This window comes from Ctenopharyngodon idella, chromosome 10, assembly GCF_019924925.1.
Source record: "Ctenopharyngodon idella isolate HZGC_01 chromosome 10, HZGC01, whole genome shotgun sequence".
NCBI lineage: Eukaryota > Metazoa > Chordata > Actinopteri > Cypriniformes > Xenocyprididae > Ctenopharyngodon > Ctenopharyngodon idella.
In genome coordinates this window covers 4007196-4031780 of record NC_067229.1, presented here as the reverse complement: position 1 = coordinate 4031780, position 24585 = coordinate 4007196, and the positions used below count along the sequence as shown (strand labels likewise).

At 36.1% G+C, this 24585-nt stretch overlaps 3 protein-coding genes across 5 annotated transcripts in view; 2 read left to right on the top strand and 1 right to left on the bottom strand.

Moving 5' to 3' along the window:
* LOC127519834 (SLAM family member 5-like) overlaps positions 1-24237 on the bottom strand; it is a 193454-nt gene extending 169217 nt beyond the window's left edge. Inside the window, exons 1-6 of one of the 2 annotated variants that reach the window (XM_051907479.1) lie at positions 24098-24237; positions 22157-22474; positions 21543-21827; positions 21326-21433; positions 21153-21214; positions 18483-18703 (exon numbers count right to left, since the gene is read on the bottom strand). In XM_051907479.1, the coding sequence (XP_051763439.1) occupies positions 18656-18703; positions 21153-21214; positions 21326-21433; positions 21543-21827; positions 22157-22474; positions 24098-24146 (870 nt within the window). In that variant the 5' untranslated portion in view covers positions 24147-24237 and the 3' untranslated portion in view covers positions 18483-18655. Of the gene's footprint in view, positions 1-18482; positions 18704-21152; positions 21215-21325; positions 21434-21542; positions 21828-22156; positions 22475-24097 lie in introns of those variants that run through there. The other variant, XM_051907478.1, reaches the window with a different exon arrangement.
* LOC127519819 (natural killer cell receptor 2B4-like) overlaps positions 1-24585 on the top strand; it is a 176199-nt gene that overhangs the window by 107896 nt on the left and 43718 nt on the right. The gene's annotated exons all lie outside the window — the stretch shown is intronic.
* LOC127519779 (carcinoembryonic antigen-related cell adhesion molecule 1-like) lies at positions 507-17249 on the top strand. Of its 2 annotated transcripts, XM_051907349.1 has the most exons (7): positions 510-731; positions 4610-4939; positions 6636-6944; positions 13018-13341; positions 13755-13874; positions 14013-14038; positions 15840-17249. In XM_051907349.1, the coding sequence occupies exons 1-7, from the start codon at positions 674-676 to the stop codon at positions 15873-15875; spliced, it is 1203 nt and encodes a 400-aa protein (XP_051763309.1). In that variant the 5' UTR covers positions 510-673; the 3' UTR covers positions 15876-17249. The 2 variants fall into 2 exon arrangements, with proteins under 2 accessions (XP_051763310.1, XP_051763309.1); XM_051907350.1 differs by lacking the exon at positions 6636-6944 and having other exon boundaries at positions 507-731.

Sequence of the window (24585 nt, the reverse complement as noted above, 5' to 3'; positions counted from 1 at the left end):
TCAGATTCAGAAAAAAGTGGGAAAAGGAGATTGGAATTCAATATTAAGAAGGAAAGAATCATCATTAATTTTTAGACCTCGCATAGGACACACAGGGTTAAATTATAGTTTACATAAAATCAATAAACATCCTACAGGGAAGTGCAATAAGTGTAATGGACCAGTTGAACATGTTCTCATAAATTGCATAGCATATAAAAATAAAAGACAAGAGTTAAAGGATAAGATGAAGGAAATGGAGCATAATACAATATCATTAGAAAATATTCTGGCTAAAAAAGTGGACGAATTCCTATGCAATATGCAATACTGAGGTTTTTAAAGGAAACAGGAATTGATTTAAGAATATAGGGTTTTTTTTGTTGTTGTTGTTTGTTTGTTTGTTTGCTTTTCTCATTTCCCATCGATACTCCACACTCCAGTTCAGTTGGTGGCGGTAATGCACCGAAAGCTGGTCTGTCAACCGCCAATAAATTAAGAAGAAGAAGAAGAAGAAGAAGAAGAAGAAGAAGAAACGTCACTACGTCATCATGCTAGAGTGCGTAAACCTATGGCGTAAACTAATCCTGGACAACCAAACAAGCTACTGTTACTTGACCACTTTCACTTGACGGGGAAAGAACTTCAAATTTCTCATGTATCAAAATCTGCATTGATTTTATTGGGAGAAATAATGAAATTGAAGCTTCTCCTTTGTTTTCCCTTACTGCTCTGGTGTTTACTCGATCATGGTAAGAAATTTAGGTGTTGTCCTATATCTCTCTTCTTGCTGACGCAGTTGTTTTGTATCTACTCTAATGCTAAATAGGCTGTTTGACAGAAATGCTGTTATCATTTGTATTTTGCAGTGTGTGTTTTCATTTGACCAGTGTTAGACATTTAGGTTTGTAGAATCTCTCCTTCAGCCAACGATAAAGGCGAAAGTAACGCATTTATGTTTTGTATTTGCTCTAATTTAATAGTCGACAGAAATCCATTTATTCTTTGTATTTTAAAGTGTGTTTTTCTTGATCTATAGACCTGATGTAGCCCCGCCCCTTTTCTGCGCTGTGCTCGTTGTCTTTTGACTTTCGATTTGTACAGCGATCTTTTTTTTTGGTTCTGATACCATGGTTTTACTAAAGTTATATTGTAGTAATACTATAATAAAACTGTAGTAAACCATGACTGTAGTAACCGTGGTTTTTTGGTGCGATCATTTTGATATCATGGTTCTACTACAGTAATACTGTAGTAATACTACAGTAAAACTGTATTAACCATGACTGTAGTAACCATGGTTTTTTGGTTCAAACCGTGGTTCAAGTACAACAAATTAACTACGGTTGTATTACCATAGTTATCCATGGTTTTGCTAAAGTACCTAAAAATTACATTTAAGCCTACTTATTCAACAAACATATATGACATAAAAACAGAATGACAAGTAATATTCTATGATACAGGCTTTATTACAGCAGTTACATCATCTGAAAGAAAATATGAACTGTTGCAATTGTTCTCACATGACATAAAATGATTATGATGAAACTTAAAAAAAAATGGTGATAAAGTACTGCTGTGCAGTGGTAGAGATGGATTTCTGCTAATTTACAAAATAAAAAGAGCTAATTGTTTCACTGTAATAATGTATTATCTCTATAGAAATTAATTACATGTACAAATAAACATGACTTATTGCACATACACAGCATTATACCCCTACCTTCTTATGTAGGGCTGCAACTAATGATTATTTTGATAACCAATTTATCTGTCAATGTATTTTTTTTATTAATTGGATGACAAATCTAAATAATTTATATTTATATTTTATAACAGAAATTAAAACAACTTAATTAAAAATAATAAAACCAAAAGCACAAAATGTTAACTTGTACGAGGTATGAGGAGCAAGCATCTGAACAGAGTAATTTTATTGTATTAATGGACAATTCCAGCAATAGTGCCTTTACTGTTACTGCTCTCATAAATATAATTACTTGTGTTACATGTAGGGTTGTAAACCTACACTTAATTTCTAACAAATTATTTTAGAAAAATGTGTATTTTAGTCAGAATTATTTAGCTCTTTTTCTACTGCGCTGTTTGTTTTGATGCGCTAATGAAATTTGTTGACGATTATGTTCATTATCAATAATATTACCTAGATTTTATTGATTAGTTGTTGCAGCTCTAGCCTTATACAACCTGTAAACACAAGCCCAACACAGGCAACCTTGATTACAAAATCATTAAAGGTAAAAAAGTTTCTTTCATTGGAACAGTTTTACACATACTACAAAATACATTCACAAGAAAAAACATTTTAAGAATGTTTAAAATGATATCAACTCACATGAGGTGAAGATTTCAGTCTATCAGGGGCCTAAAACAGGCTGATTCATTCTACATGGAGTCACCTCATGGGGACTGATGAAGGCCAGATGAATCCTCCACACTTTTTCTTGGTGAAGACAATGCCCCTCTTTTCAAAAACTTGTGATGCTGCATCCATGCCAGTAGTTGTCACTGTGAAGTCTTTCATATAGTCCAGACTCCAGTAGATTACAGTCCAGCTTTAGTTTGGTTCTGTCTTGATCTTCACCCCATATGCACTCAGGACCTAAAAATGAGAAGAATATATACACAATATTAATACACAGCTTGCTGGAATACTCAGTTGTTATTGGTCAGTTGAACAATCATCTAGCCATGTAATAAGTGCAATAATGTCCATTCAGCCGGTGTCATCACAAAAAGGTGTCAGGACAGAAAGAATGTACATTATATGACCGACAGAATGTATTATCCTTTACTTATTCTTGAAAGGTTCTCTTGCAATTTTTTGATAAAATCTTATAAAATTATTGCTCATACAATGTCACTTACGTTTGGATGTCAAAGCCTTCTTAAAATAACTGTGAAAAAAAAAAATATAATAAAATAATTTGGCAAAAGAAAAAATAACACATGCATGGGGATATACAGTACTGGTCAAAAGTTTGTTAACATTACTATTTTTAATGTTTTTGAAAAGTCTCATGCTCATCAAGTCTGCATTTATTTGATCAAAAACACAGAAAAAACAGTAATATTGTGAAATAGGCCTATTATTACAATTTAAAATAATGGTTTTCTATTTTAATATACTTTAAAATAGAATTTATCCCTCTTTAAAAGCTGAATTGTCGGCATCATTACTCCAGTCTTCAGTCACATGATCCTTCAGAAATCATTCTAATATGCAGATTTATTATCAGTGCAGAGACCTGTACTTGGGTTCTTCTCGAAACGTACTACATCGTCACGTCCGGCCGACGTAAAAAAACAACAAAGAAACCTCCGGCCTCCGCTGAAACCGAAAGTGATTGCTGTTTTGTATATTATTGCTTTATATTCGACAGAAAAAACATTTATCATTTGTATTTTGCTTTGTGTGTTGTACTTGACTAATGTCATATTCGAGGTTACAATCTCTCCTTCAGTCAACAATAAGGTGAAAGTGACGCATTTATGTTTTGTATCAGTTCAAATCTTATATTCGACATAAATGCATTTATCAGTTTTATTTTTACTTGCATATATTTGTTACAATATTGCTTCTTGTCCACGATAAAACAAATGTCATAGCGCCTATGTTTTGTGATAATTAAAAAATATATAGGCTATATATGGAAAAGGTGAATGCTCAGGTCGATTTGTTATAAAACGTCATTTAAAAAGAATATACCATCATACAGTGAGTCGTTCTAAATGATTATGTATTTTACATAAGTACATAAACTGTTAATACATTTACATGTTTACTACAAGACAAAATAAGATGATTTACCCAGATAATCCAATTCAAAAATGCACTTCATGCATCTCGCTTGAGCATCAGTGAATGTTTTTACCATTTTAAATATTTGCCCATTAGTCCTTCATTCTACCTCAGTGTGAAAAGATTGATCTCAAAATCATACAGTCCCTGATGTAATGGGTTCAAATATGTAACATCTGTTATGTGAAATAGCTTATTCAAGACAGCACCAAATTAAAAAAAAAACATTCTAATTTGTCCTGCCACAGTCTCAAAATTAAATGGAAATTAGGCCTGTCGCGATATTTATAATAATTGCGCTCTTTTGTACAGCAAAAGTGGGAGTCATAGAGCAGCAAAAGCACCAATTAAGTTTTCGTGCACTCAAAGTCATCTGAAGCCATTCCATAGCTTCATGTGAGGGACAGAAGAATATGTACATTGTACATCGTTAAATTTAAGTTCACAGAAACTTGTCTTCCCTCCGTTGCAGCTGTCAGTCATTCTCTGTTCAGCACTCAAACAGCGCGTTGCGTTCGGTAATGACAGTCAGCCCCCAGACCCCCCTAGAGGGACCAATGTCCACCCACCACAATCTCACAAAATCCTGTGGGAAACACTGAGACTCGTATATGTTTTTCTGATGTGTGAATGTGTAAATCAATGATGTTCCTCTACTATTTGTTTGTATGTGCTACATTATGAATGCAGTAATATTTCTCTACCTAATTTTTTATGATCTATTCTGTACAAAAACATTTTCACAACACTTTCCTGTTGTATAATGTTGTTTAGCTCTTAATGAACTGTTCATTTCTTCTTTAGGTGTGTTTGGTGTTGATTCAGATGAAGTGTCAGTGATGGAGGGAGATTCAGTCACTCTACACACTGGTGTTCAAACAAACCAACAAGAAAGAATTAGATGGTATTTTAATGACACTCGCATCGCTCAAATCAATGGAGAACAGAGTAAAACCTGTACAGATGTTCAGTGTAATGGAGGTACTGAGAGATTCAGAGACAGACTGAAGCTGGATCATCAGACTGGATCTCTGACCATCACAAACACCAGAAACACAGATGCTGGAGTTTATCGACTGAAGATCAGCAGCGGCAGAAGCGAGAGTGAAAAGATCTTCAGTGTTACCATCCGTGGTGAGTCATTGTTTGAAAAGCCTTCTGAATCGAAGCAATGCGTTTGGAGGTGAGGAGTGAGGAGGTGGCTTCTGTTGCTCCAGCCCTGATTGTTTTTTCAAAATCCCTTAATCCTTTAGGCTTCTTGATAGTGTTGTCAAAAATAAAAAATCAGTGCATATCAACTGAAATATTTGAACGGTTCAATACCGCTTTTCTGCATTATCAATTCACTGATACCACATCTCTTTTGTCTCTGACAGCAAGTTCACGCACACAGCAGTCCTGCATAGACTCATTTCATTCGGTCTGGTTGAAGCATTTTTGAGTTATTCAACTGCCTGCACTTTATCTGTGCCACCACCATTTCATAATAAACTGAAAATATTTTAAAACTTCTTGTAATTACATAAAAATATCCCAATGTTGTTCTACGCCATTGCTTTGGCAAATTTGTCAAATTTACTAAAAACGAAAGTGCGATAAGTGCACCCTTATCAAATCGCAGTTAAAGGATTAGTTCACTTTCATATAAAATTTTCCTGATAATTTACTCACCCCCATGTCATCCAAGATGTTCATGTCTTTCTTTCTTCAGTCGAAAAGAAATTAAAGTTTTTGATGAAAACATTCCAGGATAATTCTCCTTATAGTGGACTTCAATGGCCTCAGGACGGTTGAAGGTCAAAATTATAGCTTCAGTACAGCTTCAAAGGGCTTTAAACGATACCAGACGAGGAATAAGGGTCTTATCTAGCGAAACGATCTGTCATTTTCGAAAAAAAATGTAAATGTATATGCTTTATATAAACAAATGATCGCCTTCCAAGTGCTTCTGCCAAAACCGTACTTTCGTATTCTTCAAAAAGCTTACGCTGTATGTCCCACGCCTTCCCTATTCAACTTACAGAAAAAATGTAACTGGCGCTTCGTTCATTCCGCAAGTTGAATAGGATAGGACTTACAGATGCCAGTCTTTTATAAAATGAGTGTATGTTTTTCTATTTTTTTTTTTTTTTTTTTTTTTTGTCTTTTGTTTTTTGTGCATCAGAGACAAAGGCACCTTTGAATACTAGCACATTTAACAGTCATTTTGATGGTGAAACGATGCGTAATGTACAGCAGCCGCACAACACCAGCAGCATCTTTGCACTCAGACTGTGATTTCTGCAAAGCAGAACACAATGTAGCTTGTCATTGGAAAAGTATTCCAAAAACAGTGCATCCATTATATTTATTGCTTAAAGTTGACACGAAACAGAAGTTGTGATAGTCTTTTCTTTACTATTGTGACGTATATCAGTGTGAGACGGCATCTGGACAAGAATAAATCGGGCGGTGCTTGGTTTTGTCCATGACATGTTATTTATGTGGGAGATTCAAACAACTGGATAAATAACATTTTGTAGAAAAAACTTGACATTATCTTAATCTGAATGTGGTGAAATTTTGATTCTGAGTATGAGAATAATTGGCTGTGTAAATGCACAGATAGGGAGGGGGCGAAATATGAATTCCATGTGGGCTGCATGTATCTGTCTGATGAGTGAATGTGTAAATCAGTGATGTTCTTCTGCTATTTGTTTGCGTGACATATTTCTCTACTCAATCTTTATGATCTGTAGAAAAACATTTTCACTGCACTTTCCTGTTCTGTAATTTTCATTGGCTTATAATTAACTGCTCATTTCTTAATGTGTGTTTGGTGTTGATACAGATGGAGTGTTTGTGATGGAAGGAGATTCAGTCACTCTAAACACCGGTGTTCAAACAGACCAACAAGACAGAATTAGATGGTATTTTAATGACACTCTCATCACTCAATTCAATGGAAAAAGTGAAACCTGTACCGATGTTCAGTGTGATGAAGGTAATGAGAGATTCAGAGGCAGACTGAAGCTGGATCATCAGACTGGATCTTTGACCATCACAAACATCACAAACACACACTCTGGAGTTTATAATCTGAAGATCATCAGCAGTGGCAGCAGTGACAGTGAACATGTCTTCAGTGTAACTGTCATTGGTGAGTCATTATGTTTAAAAGCAAGTCTTGTACATTTAAACCACATCAAAAATGTGTTTATTGAATTATTTTGCATTGACAAGAGGTTTTTTTTTTTTTCCTTTACCTGTAAAAACATTATTTTCTAAAAATATCATTTTACAGTGCTGCGATCCCTGTTTGGATGCTCTGTGTTAGTTTCGGTTTCATTTAAACCTGCCTTCCAAAAAGCACAGTTTGCTCTGATTGGTCAGCCAGCCCCAGTGTGTTGTGATTGGTCTACCGCTTACTTAGAGCATATGTCAGAAATGTAACTCCTCTTACTATAACTAGTGAGTATTAGCTGCGGAGCCTTCCTGAGACGCTGTTAACACAACTGTAGCTACTCTGAGTCCAATAGTGACAGTTAAGAAGAACGAGCTGATCGACCTGATCTACCTTTGCAAACATGACTTGTGCAGGATGCATCACAGTGGTAATTCTTTATTTTATACCTCTCTTACATTTTAGATGTGATGTTATAACTTTGGCATTTATAACATCTGACCTGCATTGGTACAAAAACCATTTGTTAGAAAAACATTGAACACAACAAAAGGTTGTGGTTGTAGTCAAGTCAAGTCAAGTCACCTTTATTTATATAGCGCTTTTTACAATGTAGATTGTGTCAAAGCAGCTTTACATTGATAACTGGTACATTGTTTGACTGCACAGCAGCTCTTAAAGAATAGTGTCAATGCAGGCAGATCAAAAGCACTGTTGAATATCAAAATGTCAAGTCAAGTGTCCCCAACTAAGCAAGCCAGAGGCGACAGCGGCAAGGAACCCAAACTCCATCAGGTGACATCAGGTGGCAGACAAGTGGCAAATTGGTGTTAAAATGGAGAAAAAAACCTTGGGAGAAACCAGGCTTAGTCGGGGTGCCAGTTCTCCTCTGGCCAACAGTGCTTTGTTACAATTCAGGTTGCTATCATAAGTCCAATAGGATCGCAACATTAAAAGTATTTATTTCAGTTCCATCCAATTGAGGATCGTATTCATCACGCCGGTATGGACGGTTGTTGAGGAACTGTGTCGTGGCTGTCGTGTCGATGAGGCCTTCACAGGGGATGATCTAGTTGACTCAATCTCTGCTGATACTTCAGGGCTGCGTTGTGGTCGTGTCAAGGTGCAGGTCCTTGGTCTCACCTGGATACGGCCCGGATCCGGTTGACTACGGTGAACCTCGGGATAAACAGAAAGACTAATATTAGCGTAGATGCCATTCTTCTTCTGATGTAACGAGTACATCAGGTGTTATAGGAAGTGTTCCCGGTTCCGGCTGACCTAATTTATGCAGCCTAATAATCCTTTAACGGATTTGGAAATATAAATTGGTAATGTGTTATGTGTATGCCAGGTTAAAGAGATGCGTTTTTAGTCTAGATTTAAACTGACAGAGTGTGTCTGCTTCCCGAACAATGCTAGGAAGATTGTTCCAGAGTTTAGGTGCCAAATAGGAGAAGGATCTACCACCTGCAGTTGATTTTGATATTCTAGGTATTATCAGCTGGCCTGAATTCTGAGATCGCAATAGACGTGAAGGACTATAATGAATTAGGAGCTCGCTCAGGTACTGGGGAGCTAAACCATTTAGTGCTTTGTAAGTAATTAGCAAGATTTTAAAATCTATACGATGTTTAACAGGAAGCCAATGCAGTGTTGACAGAACTGGGCTAATATGGTCATACTTCCTGGTTCTAGTAAGAACTCTAGCTGCTGCATTTTGTACGAGCTGTAGTTTATTTATCAGGCGAGCAGAACAACCACCCAGTAGAGCGTTACAGTAATCTAGCCTTGAGGTCATGAACGCATGAACTAACTGTTCTGCATTTTTCATTGAGAGCATATGTCGTAGTTTAGATATATTTTTAAGATGGAAGAATGCGGTTTTACAGATGCTAGTAACATGGCCTTCAAATGAAAGATTGGTATCAAAGAGCACACCTAGGTTCCTAACTGACGACGAAGACTTAACAGAGCAGCCATCAAGTGTTAGACAATATTCTAGGTTATTACGTGAAGAAGTTTTTGGTCCAAAAATTAGAATCTCTGTTTTTTCTGAATTTAGTAGTAGGAAATTACTGGTCATCCAATTTTTTATATCAGCTATGCACTCCGTTAATTTTGTGAATTGGTAAGTTTCGTCAGGGCGCGAAGAAATATAGAGCTGAGTATCATCAGCGTAACAGTGAAAACTAACGCCATGCTTCCTAATGATATCTCCCAAGGGTAGCATGTACAGAGTGAACAGTAACGGTCCTAGTACTGAGCCTTGTGGTACTCCATATTGAACTTGTGATCGATATGACATGTCTTCGTTTACTACTACAAACTGATAACGGTCAGATAAGTATGATTTGAACCATGACAATGCAATTCCACTAATGCCAACATAATTTTCGAGTCTATTTAAAAGAATATTGTGATCAATAGTGTCAAATGCTGCACTAAGATCCAGTAACACTAATAGAGAGATACAACCACGATCTGATGATAAGAGCAAATCATTAGTAACTCTAATGAGAGCAGTCTCAGTACTATGGTACGGTCTAAATCCTGACTGGAAATCCTCACAGATACCATTTCTTTCTAAAAAGGAACATAGCTGTGATGATACTGCCTTTTCTAGTATTTTTGACAGAAAAGTGAGATTTGAGATCGGCCTGTAATTGACTAATTCTCTAGGATCAAGTTGTGGTTTTTTAATAAGAGGTTTAATAATAGCCAGCTTAAAAGTTTTTGGTACGTATCCTAATGATAAAGATGAATTGACGATATTGAGAAGAGGGTCTATGACCTCTGGAAGCATTTCTTTCAATAGCTTAGTCGGTATAGGGTCTAACATACATGTTGTTGATTTTGATGATTTAACAAGTTTAGACAATTCTTCCTCTCCTAAAGCAGTAAATGAATTGAATTTTTCCTCAGGGACACTACAATGCACTATCTGACACGATACTGTAGTAGACGGTTGCATGGTTATTATTTTTTCTCTAATATTATCAATCTTGCAAGTAAAGAAGTTCATAAAGTCATTACTGCTGTGCTCTTTGGAAACATCAGAAGTTGAAGCTTTATTTCTTGTTAATTTAGCCACTGTATCAAATAAATACCTAGGGTTGTGTTTATTTTCTTCTAAGAGTTTTGAAAAATAGGCAGATCTAGCAGATTTTAAGGCCTTTCTGTACTCAATCATTCTCTCTCTCCACGAAATACGAAATACTTCTAGTTTTGATTTCTTCCAGCTGCGCTCCATTTTTCTGGCTGCTAACTTTAGGGCCCGAGTGTGGTCATTGTACCATGGCATTGGATTAATTTCCTTAATCTTTTTTAAACGCAAAGGAGCAACTGAGTCTAATGTGCTGGAAAAGACGGAGGCAATAGTTTCTGTTGCAACATCGAGGTCTTCTAAGCTGTCTGGTATGCTAAGGCGATGAAAATGATCAGGAAGATTATTTATAAAGCAATCTTTAGTGGTAGAAGTGATGGTTCTACCATATTTATGGCATGGAGGCAGTTTAGCCGCCTTGACTAAATGTAGTATACACGAGACTAGATAATGATCTGAGATGTCGTCACTCTGCTGCAGAATTTCAACAGCATCAATATCGATTCCATGTGACAATATTAGATCTAAAGTATGATTATGACAATGAGTGGGTCCTGACACATGTTGTCTAACACCAATAGAGTTTAGAATATCTGCAAATGCCAATCCTAATGCGTCTTTTTTATTATCTACATGAATATTAAAATCACCAACAAAAAGGACTTTACCTGCAGCTAGTACTAACTCTGATAGAAAGTCAGCAAATTCTTTGATAAAGTCTGTATTGTGTCCTGGTGGCCTGTATACAGTAGCCAGCACAAATGTCAACTTACATAATGTTACGTAAAGTACCATAGTTTCGAAGGAATTATATTTGAAAGACTTCTGACTAATACTGTAAATATTACTATAGATTACAGCAACACCTCCCCCTTTGCCTTTCTGACGGGCATTGTGTCGATAATCATAACCTTGAGGACTAGACTCATTTAAAGTAATGTAATCGTCCGGTTTTAGCCAAGTTTCTGTCAAACACAGCACATCTAGATTATTATCTTTGATAATATCATTAACAATAAGTGATTTTGAAGAAAGGGATCTAATATTTAACAACCCGAGTTTTATCATTTGTTTAGCATTATTATCTCTATTTTTTATTTGTTGAACATCAATTAAATTTTTACCATTAAATGGGTTTGGAAGTTTTTTGTTTTTACTAATTCGGGGTACAGACACAGTCTCTATTTGAAAATATCTAGGTGTAAGAGTTTCTATGTGTTGAGAGTTATCTGAATTTTCTGACTTCTGTAACGTGAGGCAGCTAGCAGACGGTCGGTTTAGCCAGTTTGTCTGCTGCTTTCTGACCTGGGCCCCAGTTTGTCATGTTTCAGTTCTAAGACTATGTGCCATATTACTAGAGAGAAGAGCAGCACCATCCCGGGAGGGATGAATACCATCTCTTTTTAACAGGTCAGGTCTGCCCCAAAAACTTTTCCAATTATCTATGAAACCTATATTATTTTGCGGACACCACTTAGACAGCCAGCCATTGAGTGATGATAATCTGCTAACTATCTCATCACTCCGACGAACAGGAAGGGGGCCAGAGCAAATTACTTCTCCTGACATTGTACTTGCGAGTTCACACACCTCTTTAATGTTAATTTTAGTGATCTCCGACTGGCGAAGTCGAACATCATTAGTGCCGACGTGAATAATAATCTTAGAGTATTTACGATTAGCATTAGCCAGCACTTTTAAATTTGCTTTGATGTCAGGTGCTCTGGCTCCCGGCAAACATGTGACTATGGTGGCTGGTGTCTCTATTTTCACGTTCCGTGTAATAGAATCGCCAATAACTAGGGCACTTTCAACAGGATTCTCAGTGGGTGTATCACTGAGTGGGGAGAACCTGTTTGATGTTCTTATTGGAACGGAAGAGTGGTGTTTTTCGCGGCTAGGCCGCCTCACCGTTACCCAAGTGCCCTGCTGCACGGGCTCTACAGCCGGAACCAAACAATGTACAGAGTTCACTAAGCTAGTCGCATCCAAAACAGTATCTGAAGCCCTTGCATTCTTACTATCCTCGATTAAAGTTTGGATGCGTGTCTCTAATTCTGAGATTCTCTCTGTCAGCCTGACTATTTCCCTACATTTATGACATGTAAATCCCTCATCACTGACAGAGAGAGCTATGGTAAACATGTGGCAAATGGAACAGGTAGCAATGCTGGGAGAGGATGACATGACTCACCGTGTTTGTAGACTGATCCGACTTACCACAGCTGTTTGAAGAACGCGTTGAAAAAGGTTGTACAGTTGAGGAATAGTGTTAAAAATACATTTTAACCACTGTTTCCTAAGTTAGAAACGTAGAAGAGGGAAATTTGGACTTGGGGTGGAAAAAACAGTTTCTCTTGGACATGGCTAAAACACGCTACTAACTCAACCAGGCTCCGCCCCTTTATTCTGCATATGCCTTGGATGGGAATTGTTTAAATGAGGAATATTGTGAAGTGTTTTTTCCTGGAAGAAATCTCAAGACTACAATGGAGGCGTTTCAGGGAGTTCAGAAACAGTGACATTGGTATAGAGAATAACTCCTGCTGGAGGGACTTTGCAGAGCTTTTTCTTGCTCAAACAGCATCATTACACACTAAAGAAAGATGAACATGAAAAAAAGCATAATTTGTCCTCTTTAAACACATTTTGCTCTTCCACTGGTTGGTTGTTTTATCATTCAGTTTTGTTCTGAACAGTTTCTCATCAGTTTTTTTTTTCCCCAGCAATCAAAAATAAAGAGGTTGTGATGTAAAAGCTTGTATTGTATAAAGCACTATATAAGTAAAAGTGACTTAAAATATATTCTTAATCACAGAATGTGGATAAATGTTCCTTTTCAAACTGAAAGTCAAAGCATGTTTTATTTTTTTCATATCCACATGTTATGTGTCTTTCCCCCCAAAACAAGATCATTCAATCATCTGTTGGTTTGTGTTTCAGGTGTTTCTGCTGCTGAACAAAATAAAATGAAGAGAAAGTCACTGAAGGAGGGAGAATCTGTTACTTTAGATCCTGGTGAAGTAAGAAAACCAAAAGATATGATGTGGTATTTTAATGACACTCTAATTGCTGAAATCACTGGAGATCAGAGTAAGATCTGTACAGATGATCAGTGTGATGAGAGATTCAGAGACAGACTTAAAGTGAATCAGACTGGATCTCTGACCATCACAAACACCAGAAACACAGACTCTGGAGAATATAAACTATGGATCAACAGCAGCAGATTCAGCATCATTAGGAGCTTCAGTGTTTCTGTCACTGGTGTGTATCATTTAATGATTCAGTTAATTTTCACTTGAGTAGTTTTAGAATACAGTTTGAAATAGTCCTCTCAGTAAGTGTTTTCATTGCGGATCATCTCTATCAACTTATGCACATCAAAGTGACAGACAATTTTCACAGTTTTGTCATTGCGAGTTTTACAATTTTGAAGTCTATTGTTACTAATAAAGAAAAATGCACAATATTAGTCAGTTTTCATGTGAATCCACTGTTTTAGCTGCTGTTGCTAAAAAAAAAAAAAAAAAAAAAAAAACACCAGGTGGCGCCATTTACTGAATAAATCAATATCATAGAACTTTCTACTGAAAATAGAAATATGTAAATGTCATTCAGAAGTATTGGTAGAGATGATTATCAGTTGATCTCCAGTAATAATGACTGTCTGTCTCCAGCTGTTCCAGATTCAGGTCTGTCTCCAGGTGCTGTAGCAGGAATAGTTGTTTTTCTTCTTCTTCTGCTGCTCGCTGCTGTTGGTTTGGTTTTCTATCGCCACTGGAGATCTAGGAAACAAGGCAAGTACTGTATACAGCTGATTGTACAAAATGTAAATATGCGATTTATTGTGCAAAAACAATCTTTAAAACTATGTAAAAGTATGTATTTTTATTCTAATTGACCAAAATAATAGTTTGTTGTTATTGTTCAAACAGGAAACAGGACAGCTGGCGATGATCAGGTGAGATACTGTGAGCTCTGAATCTGTCTGTCTGCAATAAAACAAATTTTATAAAAGACTGACATCTGTAAGTGGTGTGTATCAGGGCCTGGTTGCATGAAAACCCTTAAGCGAGTTTATCCCTAAGGGGAAAATTTCCCTGAGGCAAAGGACTTATTTACTTAAGTGTTTATTCTAAGCATTTCACGTTAACATGGCAAAAATTACAGCATCTCCCATAAACACAACATAACCAACTGCTTACTTTTAAACATGTTTAACTTTTACTACAGTTGAATACAACAATATTTGAGTTATGGAGATTACTAAAGGCACAAATTGTCCTAAAAAAACACAAATGTCCTAAAATCCGAAATCTGAGTTGTATGCATGTCGACAGAGCACCGCTCAGATGCTGCTTAAAATCCTGCCACGTCACAGAATTTTCCATTAAATTACATTGTATTTGTCCTGAATCATTGTTAATGTATTTAAATTAAAGTTTATTTTGCTGTTTGACAGTTAGAAAAAGTATGCCAAATTTAAGGAAACTGCGCAATATCCATCGCTGTTGCATCATTTTTCATACACTAAAATTAAAACACAGATTTACTGTTTTGGACTTCCGCCTTGAACTTGAGCATGCAAGATAATAAAAAAATAATTTACAAATGTTGCTGTCAAGTGCACAGTGGAAAGCTGCTCATATATTCAATTTTATTGTATTTTTAAAGCGCTTTTCACAGTACACATTGTTTGAAAGCAGATCATACTGTTAAAATTTAGGACTTTATTTCTATCACTAAAATGCACCTCTGTACTTCCTCCTCCTTAATTAACATGAAATCAGCCATTGCATTTGAGTTCAGTGGACGATTTGAGGGAGTTGTTTTGTCACTAAGAACTTTGCAACGTGTAACAGAACTTAAGGAAACACTAAATCAATTAAGAGGAAATACTTAATGATGACCTTAAAGGAACACTCCACTTTTTTTGAAAATAGGCTCATTTTCCAACTCCCCTAGAGTTAAACAGTCGAGTTTTACCATTTTCGAATCCATTCAGCCAATCTCCGGGTCTGGCGGTACCACTTTTAGCATAGCTTAGCATAGTTCATTGAATCCGATTAGACCATTAGCATCTCGCTTAAAAATGACCAAAGAGTTTCAATATTTTTCCTATTTAACACGTGACTCTGTAGTTACATCGTGTACTAAGACCGACGGAAAATGAAAAGTTGCGATTTTCTAGGCCGATATGGCTAGGAACTATACTCTCATTCCGGCGTAATGATCAAGCAGGGGGTCACAGGCGCTGTGTAATATCATTGCGCCTGCTGCACCCATGGTACGCAGCAAAGTTCCTTGATTATTACGCCGGAATGAGAGTATCATTGTGTGAGAGTATCGAACTAGAAAATCGCAACTTTTCATTTTCCGTCAGTCTTAGTACACGATGTAACTACAGAAGAGTCAAGTTTTAAATAGGAAAAATATTGAAACTCTTTGGTCAGTTTTAAGCGAGATGCTAACGGTCTAATCGGATTCAATGAACTATGCTAAGCTACGCTAATGTGGTACCACCAGACCCGGAGGTCGGCTGAATGGATTCCAAAACGGTAAAACTCAACTGTTTAACTCTAGGGGAGTTGGAAAATGAGCCTATTTTCAAAAAAAGTGGAGTGTTCCTTTAAGGTTTTTTCTAGTAACCCATGTTTGACTAAGTGTACTTTGTTAACCTTATAACTAAGGGTTTTGTGTTTGTGTAACTGAATCATTAATCCTGATGATTTGTTTTTCCTTTTTCTGTTTCTTTCTTTCAGGAGAATGAAGAAGGAGTGGCTCTTGAGGATATCTAAACAGATGGATGAAGATAATGAGGTGTCCTTAATCGGACAGAGACGCAGCAGATGATTGTCACTGATGGGGTGTCCTTAATCAGATTAAGGGCCCTATTTTAACAATCTAAGCACATGGTCTGAAGAACATGGCGCAGGTGCACTTAGGGCATGTCCAAATCCACTTTTGCTAGTTTAACGACAGGACAAATGGTGGGCACACCAGGTGCATGGTCTAAAAGGGTTGTACCTCGCCTATAAGTGCATATTACTCACACCCCCTTTAAATAACAAAAGAAAAAAAAATACTGCACCATTGACTTTAGACCAGGGGCACGTTCAATCTCAAACCGGTGCACAACATTTTGCTACGGTTTCCAGGTTGAACGACATGTTTCCTGGAAACGATGTGCAACGGGGTTTGAGATATGTTTTCTCTTGTTTGGTGGGTGTGTCAAAAATGTCAGCCCAATCAGCATCAACATGTATATAAACCACGCGGTATTAAAGAGACAGCTCGCACAATGGGTCCAAGTAAAGTCGTTTACAAATGTGTCCACTGCAGCTTGGTATACGCAACAATTGAAGATATTAGAAGACATGCTTGTCGTAAGAGTTTTATAGTAAAAATATAGCATATCAATTCTTCAAAAAGAACACAAAGAATGGCCTTCTTAGCTGCCATAGTTGCAACTCTTGTGTCATCAGAACAGGGTGTTCAACACACCATCGTTTCCGTTTAAAAAATGTTTTGTCGGGGCTAAACGCAGCCCAGGTTTCAGTTGGTCAATGATGGAATCCTTTTCAGTTGCCTCAAAATAGCAACACACCAACAACGCACCTGAACACAACACATTTTCAGACCAGCACGCCCATGTGCGAACAGATGGGCGTGAGTGCATTTGCTATTTAAACAACGTGGGCACGACGTGAAAAGAGAATGTTCTCAGAACTTTAATTAATGTTCTGGCAAGATTTTCTTCCAGTAACATTAATAGAATACTGATTCAGAGTTATTTGGTTTTTAATAATATTCTCAATGTCATTATTTATACATCATTCATGGGGAATTTTTTTTCTGGGAATTATTGTTTTGCTTATGTGTTTGTGTTGTAGAATATTATCACTGTGTGATGGAAATGATCGTCTGCACTTGAACAGGAAAAGTATGTTGACCCCAGTTTAAATGTCATGTTTGTCTGAACAATGGAAAAGACCTGTAACTGTGCAAATCTCTCAGGTTTATCAGAGCTGTTTCCAGAGTATGAATATATGAATGAATATATGAATGTATGAATGAATATATGAATGTCTTCTTACAATGCAAAGAAGCTTGAACGAGCTCTGTATGTTCATGTGCTAGATGCCATTAAAATGGGTCTAATTAACTAATAACAGCTGTAATCTGTGAATTTGTCATGATGATGTAATTAGAATGAACTGAACTAAGCAAAAACTGGATTTTTTGAAAAGCCCTTCATCTGCATGCAGACACACTTAAAAGCACTCTGAAAACAACCACACACTTAATACTACATGTTCATGCAGAACCTGTCTGTCCACCAACAGATTAAACCACATTTAATTACAGAAGTAAATGAAATGCATGTATTTTGCATCTGTAGTTCTCTTGTACATACGTTAGTATCATGGCCTAAATTAGTTTTGAGACTTTATAGTCAGACATGAAAATACTGGGCCGTACGATACAGATAATTGTTAAAAGTGCTTGTATTACAAAGCAACTTCTTTTGAAGATTCTAAGGGATTGTTTAATCAGTCCATCTCTGAATTGATTTTAAATCACCCAGAATCCCTCACAGTTATTCTGTGATCAACCTGTGAAATTGTGAAGAGAACTATGATTGTAAACTGAATTTCTCTGGTAGTGCATCTTATCTGTAAGAAAGGGAATCAGAGGTTATTCTTGTCAAGGAAGTTGAGAGACTTTTTTGTCAGTCAAGGTGTTTTGTAAACAGTTTACATTAGTTTAATTTAAAGTCCGGATTGACAAGTAACATCTGCAAATAAATAAGTAAAGGATGACAGGTAAAATTATAGAGTCTAAGCACACTCAGTGGGACAGTGGCAGTAAAATATGTTTCTTCAATGGCAAGTCAGTCTTTTACAATCATAAAATATTCAAAAAAATTAATAAATGTGACATTCATAACATTACATCAACAATCCTAATACGGTGTATTAATCAAAAATATCATTAAAAACAATTTCAGCCAATCACTAGCAATAATAACTGTCTTTAACTCAACAGATTCAGGTCTATCTGTCTTGACGGAAGGGCAAGATTAGCCTACGTGTACAGGCACAGCCGATATAAGACGTTAATATGACATTTTTTATGTAGGCCTAATCTGTGTTTAATTGAGTTTGTTATTACAAACACGCAAGAGGAGGCAGCGGAATGGTCAGGTGAGAATGACTTACAGTCTTTTAGCGAATATTAGAGCGGTTATTAGAGAGATGTGATTTTCTGCTTTGGACACTATAGAGCGTTGACGTGCTTGTGCAACATTTATCCAAAATATAAAATATCCAGCATAGTGTCTGTGTGCTTATTTAAATAAATAAAGGAGGGAAGGCAATAATTGATAGACAAAAGAAACAGTAAAGGGTGGGATCAATGTTTAATAATGAAACTTTGGTAAATTTCCATATAAGATAAAAATATTTTAGTTGAGTTTCTGGATGCTAATAGAGCACCGATAAATTAAACTAATACAGAGAAACAACATTTTAAACAATACAATAACAACTGTAATGTGCATTTGAAGTGTATTTAATCATCGTTTTTTGGGAAAATTTTCATACACAGCATCTGTCTTCGATTTCTGCAAGAAAAAATACACTCAATCAGGAATGCTGCTGATACAACAGAAAATTAATAGCAGACCAAGTGAGGGTTTTCTGTTGCAAAGCTTAATCTTTTGTTTTGAAAAACTGCTGAACAGATGCTAACATGGAGCAGCAAGAGGAAATGACATCAGTCATGACCTTTTAAACAGTTAAATCATCAAACAGATTAAGTTCTAAAGGGTAACTGCAAAAACTCCAGTGTTAAATGAACTCTCCTGGGAGTATATGTGAGACTACACTGGAGCAGTGTTGAAGTTAATGAGATAATTAGGTGATAAATTGAGTGATGATTGACCATTATTGAAGACACCTGATGATAACAAGGAGAATCACCAAAGGAGAAAATCACAATTTTTAAGCGACCATCGTGGAGATGAGTGTTTGCTTTAGTTGGACTCTTGACCCTTGACTTTTTAATGTTAGGTTTTGTTTGGGCTGTTGTAACTGAGTTATAACAGCCAGACAAGCAAAGAGAAAAGATGATCAGGCGTTGGTTATGTTTTCACATAATCATTATTTGATCTGAACCCATTTAAAGCCCAATCTCTAAGTTAGATTTACATTATTGATTACAGCAGCACTGTAGCAGCAGCTTTATCAATACAATCCAAAAGATTTCTTAAAACTTGTTCTGATCAAAGAACTTCATCAAGAATCAGTGTATGAATCTCAACAACGGTGACAAGCAACATATTCAGATAAATAGATCAACTCTGAACATTAGAAAACAAGCTATTAAAAGTCACTTAACAATTGCAAAAGAAAATATTAAGAATAGTCAATTTAGCTCATAATTTATTCATGCAGCAATGCATGATGGGAGTTTTTTATCATAACTTTTAAGAAATCCTCCAGATTATATTGATAAAGCTGATGTTCTGCTGTAGAATCACAGTGCTGCTGTAATCAATAATGTAAATCTAACTCAGAGATTGGGCTCTAAATGAGTTCAGTGATTCAGGTCAGATCTCTCTTCCAGGACAGTTCATTTAACACTGGAGTTTTTGCTGTGTTTGTCACGAAAGCCTGTGCTGAGAATGATTGTCTTTCAGTTTCACACAAAAGCAACACACAAAGGCACTTGTTGCAGCACGTCTGCAAAGCAACCAATGGCTAAAGCTGCATTTCAGCTCAGATAGTCATGAACCGCAGAGACGCTGCAGCTCGAGGACAGAGTTCAGCACAGCTAACATTAAAGTGACATTTGAAGGCCCGGTTAGTGATTGGGGGTTAGGTGCCTTGCTCAGGGGCACCTCAGTCATTTCCTGTCATTACTGAAATCGAACCAGCAACCTTTGGGTTTTTTTGTTACATGGGTAACAACTTTGTGTCCTACTTTCTATCCAGTGAAAATCTAATGGTATAAAAGCTGATTTTGAATGGGTTAAGCTAACCACATTACATATGATTTTACACAAAAGGTCATTTAGGCCACAGATTACATCAGGAGCAAAAATAAAAAAATAGAAATGGTCTGTCCATAAACTGAAGACTAAAGTCAAACAATACACCGGTGTGACATGAGACTGACAGAGCAAGATTGATCATGTTTTTAAGACTATAACATCTGAATGGATTACATATGTTTAAAGCATTAGTTCACTCAAAAATGAAAATTCTGTCATTAATTAGGCTACTCGCCCTCACGTTGTTTTCATTTTCAAGCCCCAGAAAGGTGGTTAAGTCATTAAAGTACACCATGTGACTCCAGTGGTTTAACCTTAATTTTATGAAGCGACATGAGTGCTTTGTTTGTGCAAAAAAACAAAAAACATAATTTATAATTTTATTCATAATTTACCACTTATTAATCTCCAATGCAAAGTTCACAAGAGCATCACGATGCATGCATTGTTGCGAGAGGATATGTTGTTGTGTTTTGTACATGCGTTGGAGATAAATATTTTGTAAATAAAGTGGTAAATTATGTTTTTTGTGCAAACAAAGCACTTGTGTCACTTCATAAAGTTGAGATTAAACCACTGGAGTTATATGAAGTATTTTAATGATGTCTTTCTTTACTAACTAACCCTTTAACATTGCCGTATGTTTTAATGTGGGTATTTTCATAGTAGGTGTTTTTAGTGTGCCGCCATATCCAACGATGAACTAACAATTTAATGTATAATAATTTATCAATGACTGTTGTTAAAAAAAAAAAAAGATACATTTTAAAAAGATTTTCTATGTGCTAATACATTTTGATTTGTACTAATGAATTTCTTTAGGTCTGCAGAATTGAAATAGCCTTGCAAAATGGAAAAAACTTACACTGCGCTGCAAACCATAGCCAGTAAGCCTTTGATCTGCTCTCTACTGAAGGTAATAATGACGGTTGAGTTGATAAACCACAAACGTCTGTTCACTGACCGTCTGATGCTGGAAACTTCAATCACACTATAACTGACTGCAACAACTTGTTACCTTTTCTCGTGTTGTTGGTTTACACAATGCTGAATCAGTTCTGTCTTCCTCCGGGGTGTCAACTGCATTGACAATAATACAGAAAGTTACAATGATAGTTTTTAATATTATATAGAAATTTATGTCTTCAAAAAGATAGATATTTATACAGATTAATTGCTTGCTCTCCTGACCTGTTTTTCTACATCTCCTGCAGATGCAGCAGATCACGACTACAATCAACAGAGATCCAGCAGCAGCAGCAGCAGAGATCAGCACTATGTACAAAGGTAGGCGTTGATCTGTAATAGACAAAATTAGTGTGACTGAATCTGTCTGTCTGATCTAAAACAAACACTATATGAAATATCAGACAGCACTATATAACTTGAGAGATCATCACTGTCGTACCTGCACATGTGTGACAGAGTTGAGTGATGTCCAGATGTTGAGTCTGGTTGCTGATGGGATTGTTCAGCACACAGCTGTAGGTGTTTTTATCCTGATATTCCACCTCCAGAGGTAGAGAGAGACTGATGCTGAGATCAGACACACTGATGCTGGACAATAAACTGTTTCCTTTGTACCAGGAGAGAGTCACATGACTCACATTCACAGCTGAACACAACAATGAACAATTTGATGATGAAGAACATTGTAAAGAGTTACTGCTGATGACAGGAACAGGCAGACGAGCTGAAAAACATGAGAGAATAAACAGAAATAAATCTAAACAGTCTTATTTTCTGTTTAGTGTGATGATGGTCAGTGAGCTTTTCTTTGATTCGCTGTGACTATAAAATGATCAAACATTTTAGTATGTAAATATTTAAAGAAATATTCAGAGTTCACTACAAGGTCAATCTAATGTATTTTTGGCATAATTTCAATTACTGCAAAAATATATTTCCATTTGTCCACCAGAAAAGCAAACATCTGTTACAGATCTGAATGGGGCCGATCTGTAAACGTTAAAATATTCAGTGTTTAGGTTGTGAGGGACGAGACAAATGATCTCTACTTACCATAGACAGAAACACTGAATGTTTTTGATGATCGTTTCACTCCCTTTATCTCTAGTTCATAAACTCCAGCATGTTCAGTTCTGGTGTTTGTGATGGTCAGAGATCCAGTTTGATCGTCCAGCTTCAGTCTGTCTCTGAATCTCCCATCAGGACCATCAGATGTGGAGAAGATTTGGTTCTCAATGCTCATTTTAGCTATGAGAGAGTTTTCAGCTCCATATTTCCACAGTATGTCGTCGTCTTCATGTATTTCAGTAACATCAGTGTTTAGAGTGACAGAATCTCCCTCCATCACTGACACTGAATCACCAAACACACCTGGAGAACATGAACAGGAACAAATTAAGGATTCTGTTGGTTTACAAACCAGGGGCCAGTTGCACTGCTGTTATACTCGGTTGTAAGACTAGGCTGGACGTAAAATGCACCTTAAATCCTGTGTAGAATTAATACCTGTTGCACCATTTAGACATAACGCACGTCTGAGACTAAATATCACCTAGTCAAAGGTGGGTGTAAAGTCAAAACTTGTTCGGACAAGATTACTTTCATGTCTGTAATGTTTATGGTTAATTTGTGGATAAGTGAGATGGGTGTGCCAATGACTGACAAATGTAACGGCCAGACCTAACCAAATTTCTGTATGTAATAATGTAAGAAATATTAAATATGAACTTATCTGGGATTATTTGCAGAAACTATATATCATGCATTCTCTTACTCGGAGGGACAGTACAGTATGTTTGGAAATAATATTTCACATCTTTAAGTCCATTCACAGCAAGCAATATTTAGCCCATGAATGATTTAAATGTACTAAAAAAAGCAATATTATCTAACACATAACATAATTACATAACCCTTAGGCTACAAGGTGAATCAAGTTGTACGCACATACCTTTCAGAAAAAGCACTTTTACATTTGCATTATGTAGCTTACTCAAACTTTGAATAAGCATGGAAAATTCCTGACTTCAAAAACGTTTGCATTGTAAGGCAGTACAGGGAGTTCAGATATAAATACTTTGTTCAGTAATGTTTACGAATTGAAATCAGATGGTGCAGTGGCTTCACTCGTTATGATCACATGAGCATTTCAGCTCTTTATTAGAAAAATTTGTAACCCTGAATCATACGCTGGGTGTAGTTGCACCTGGTTGTAGTTTTAATTGGTGCAACAGGTACAAGTTTTTATCAAAAAGCTGGACATAGCTCAGCCCAGTGTAGATCTTACAACCAACTACTGTACGTCCAGCTGGTGCAACGGCCCCTGATGCTTGAAATATGTTAATTGCTTTTTGACCAATTAATTTATTTTATTAATTTAGTTTATTATTACTACCAAAGTATTTGTATGTTTAGTAACAGTCCTTGAAATTAACATATTTAACCCAGAATAAACACAAAAGCCCTGAGTTTTGTTAAAGTGCTTTCTGAGCCCCCACTGAGTTTATTCAGTATATAAATATCGATAACACTTTACAATAAGGTTCATTTGTTAACATTAATTAATGTATTAACTAACATGAACTAACCATGAGCAATACATTTGTTACTGTATTTGTTAATCTTTTTAATGTTAGTTAATACAAATAGAGCAGTTCATAGTTTGTTCATGTTAGTTCACAGTGCATTAACTAATGCTAACAAGATTTTAATAATGTGTTAGCAAATGTTGAAATTAACATGAACAAAGATTAATAAATGCTGTATAAGTGCAGTTCATTATTAGTTCATGTAAACTAATGTAGTTAACTAATGAACCTTATTGTAAAGTGTTACCAAAATATCCATTATTTTCCCTGACTTTTAACATTTTAATACATTTTCCAGGCCTATAAATTCCGATTTTAAAATTCTCATGGCAAACAACAGACAACACCAAGTAAACGGTATATGCTGTTCTAAAATGATAATCCATCAAAAGTTTTTATAACTTACCAGTCAGACTCCAGCAGCACAAACAAAACAAAAGAAACATGTGAAACATTTTCTTCAGTTGTTCAGTGTCTGCTCTAATAAAACTATCAGCTGAAAACACTCAAGCTGGTGTGAATCCTCCCACGACGGAGTTTGACCCTCCTAGTGCACACAACCTGAATGCATGTTATGTAGCCTATAAATTTTTTTTTTTTTTTTTTTAAAAAAGCTCTGATTATGACTTTAACCCCCAGTTTCACAAGTCTTAAGCTATTCCCAGACTAAAATGCATGTTTGAGCTGTTTTAACTGAAAGAAACTTGCACTGACATATCTTAAAATATGTCAGTGACATTAACTGATTTAATAGTGGAAAAATATTATTTTTTATCATTAAACATTGATCATGTACTTGAATACATTAAATAGGCTACATAAAAGAAGAATGTTGTGTAAATTAAGAACTCATTGAGTTAAGAATTTTAGATGGTTTTAGAATTCAATTATGAA

What these genes read in the sequence shown, in the direction of transcription:
- LOC127519779 (XM_051907349.1), top strand. Translation starts at nt 674, where the DNA reads ATGAAATTGAAGCTTCTCCTTTGTTTTCCCTTACTGCTCTGGTGTTTA. An exon ending in CTTCAGTGTTACCATCCGTG is followed by an intron (nt 4,940 to 6,635) that starts GTGAGTCATTGT and finishes GTGTTGATACAG; the next exon opens with ATGGAGTGTTTGTGATGGAA. An exon ending in CTTCAGTGTTTCTGTCACTG is followed by an intron (nt 13,342 to 13,754) that starts GTGTGTATCATT and finishes GTCTGTCTCCAG; the next exon opens with CTGTTCCAGATTCAGGTCTG.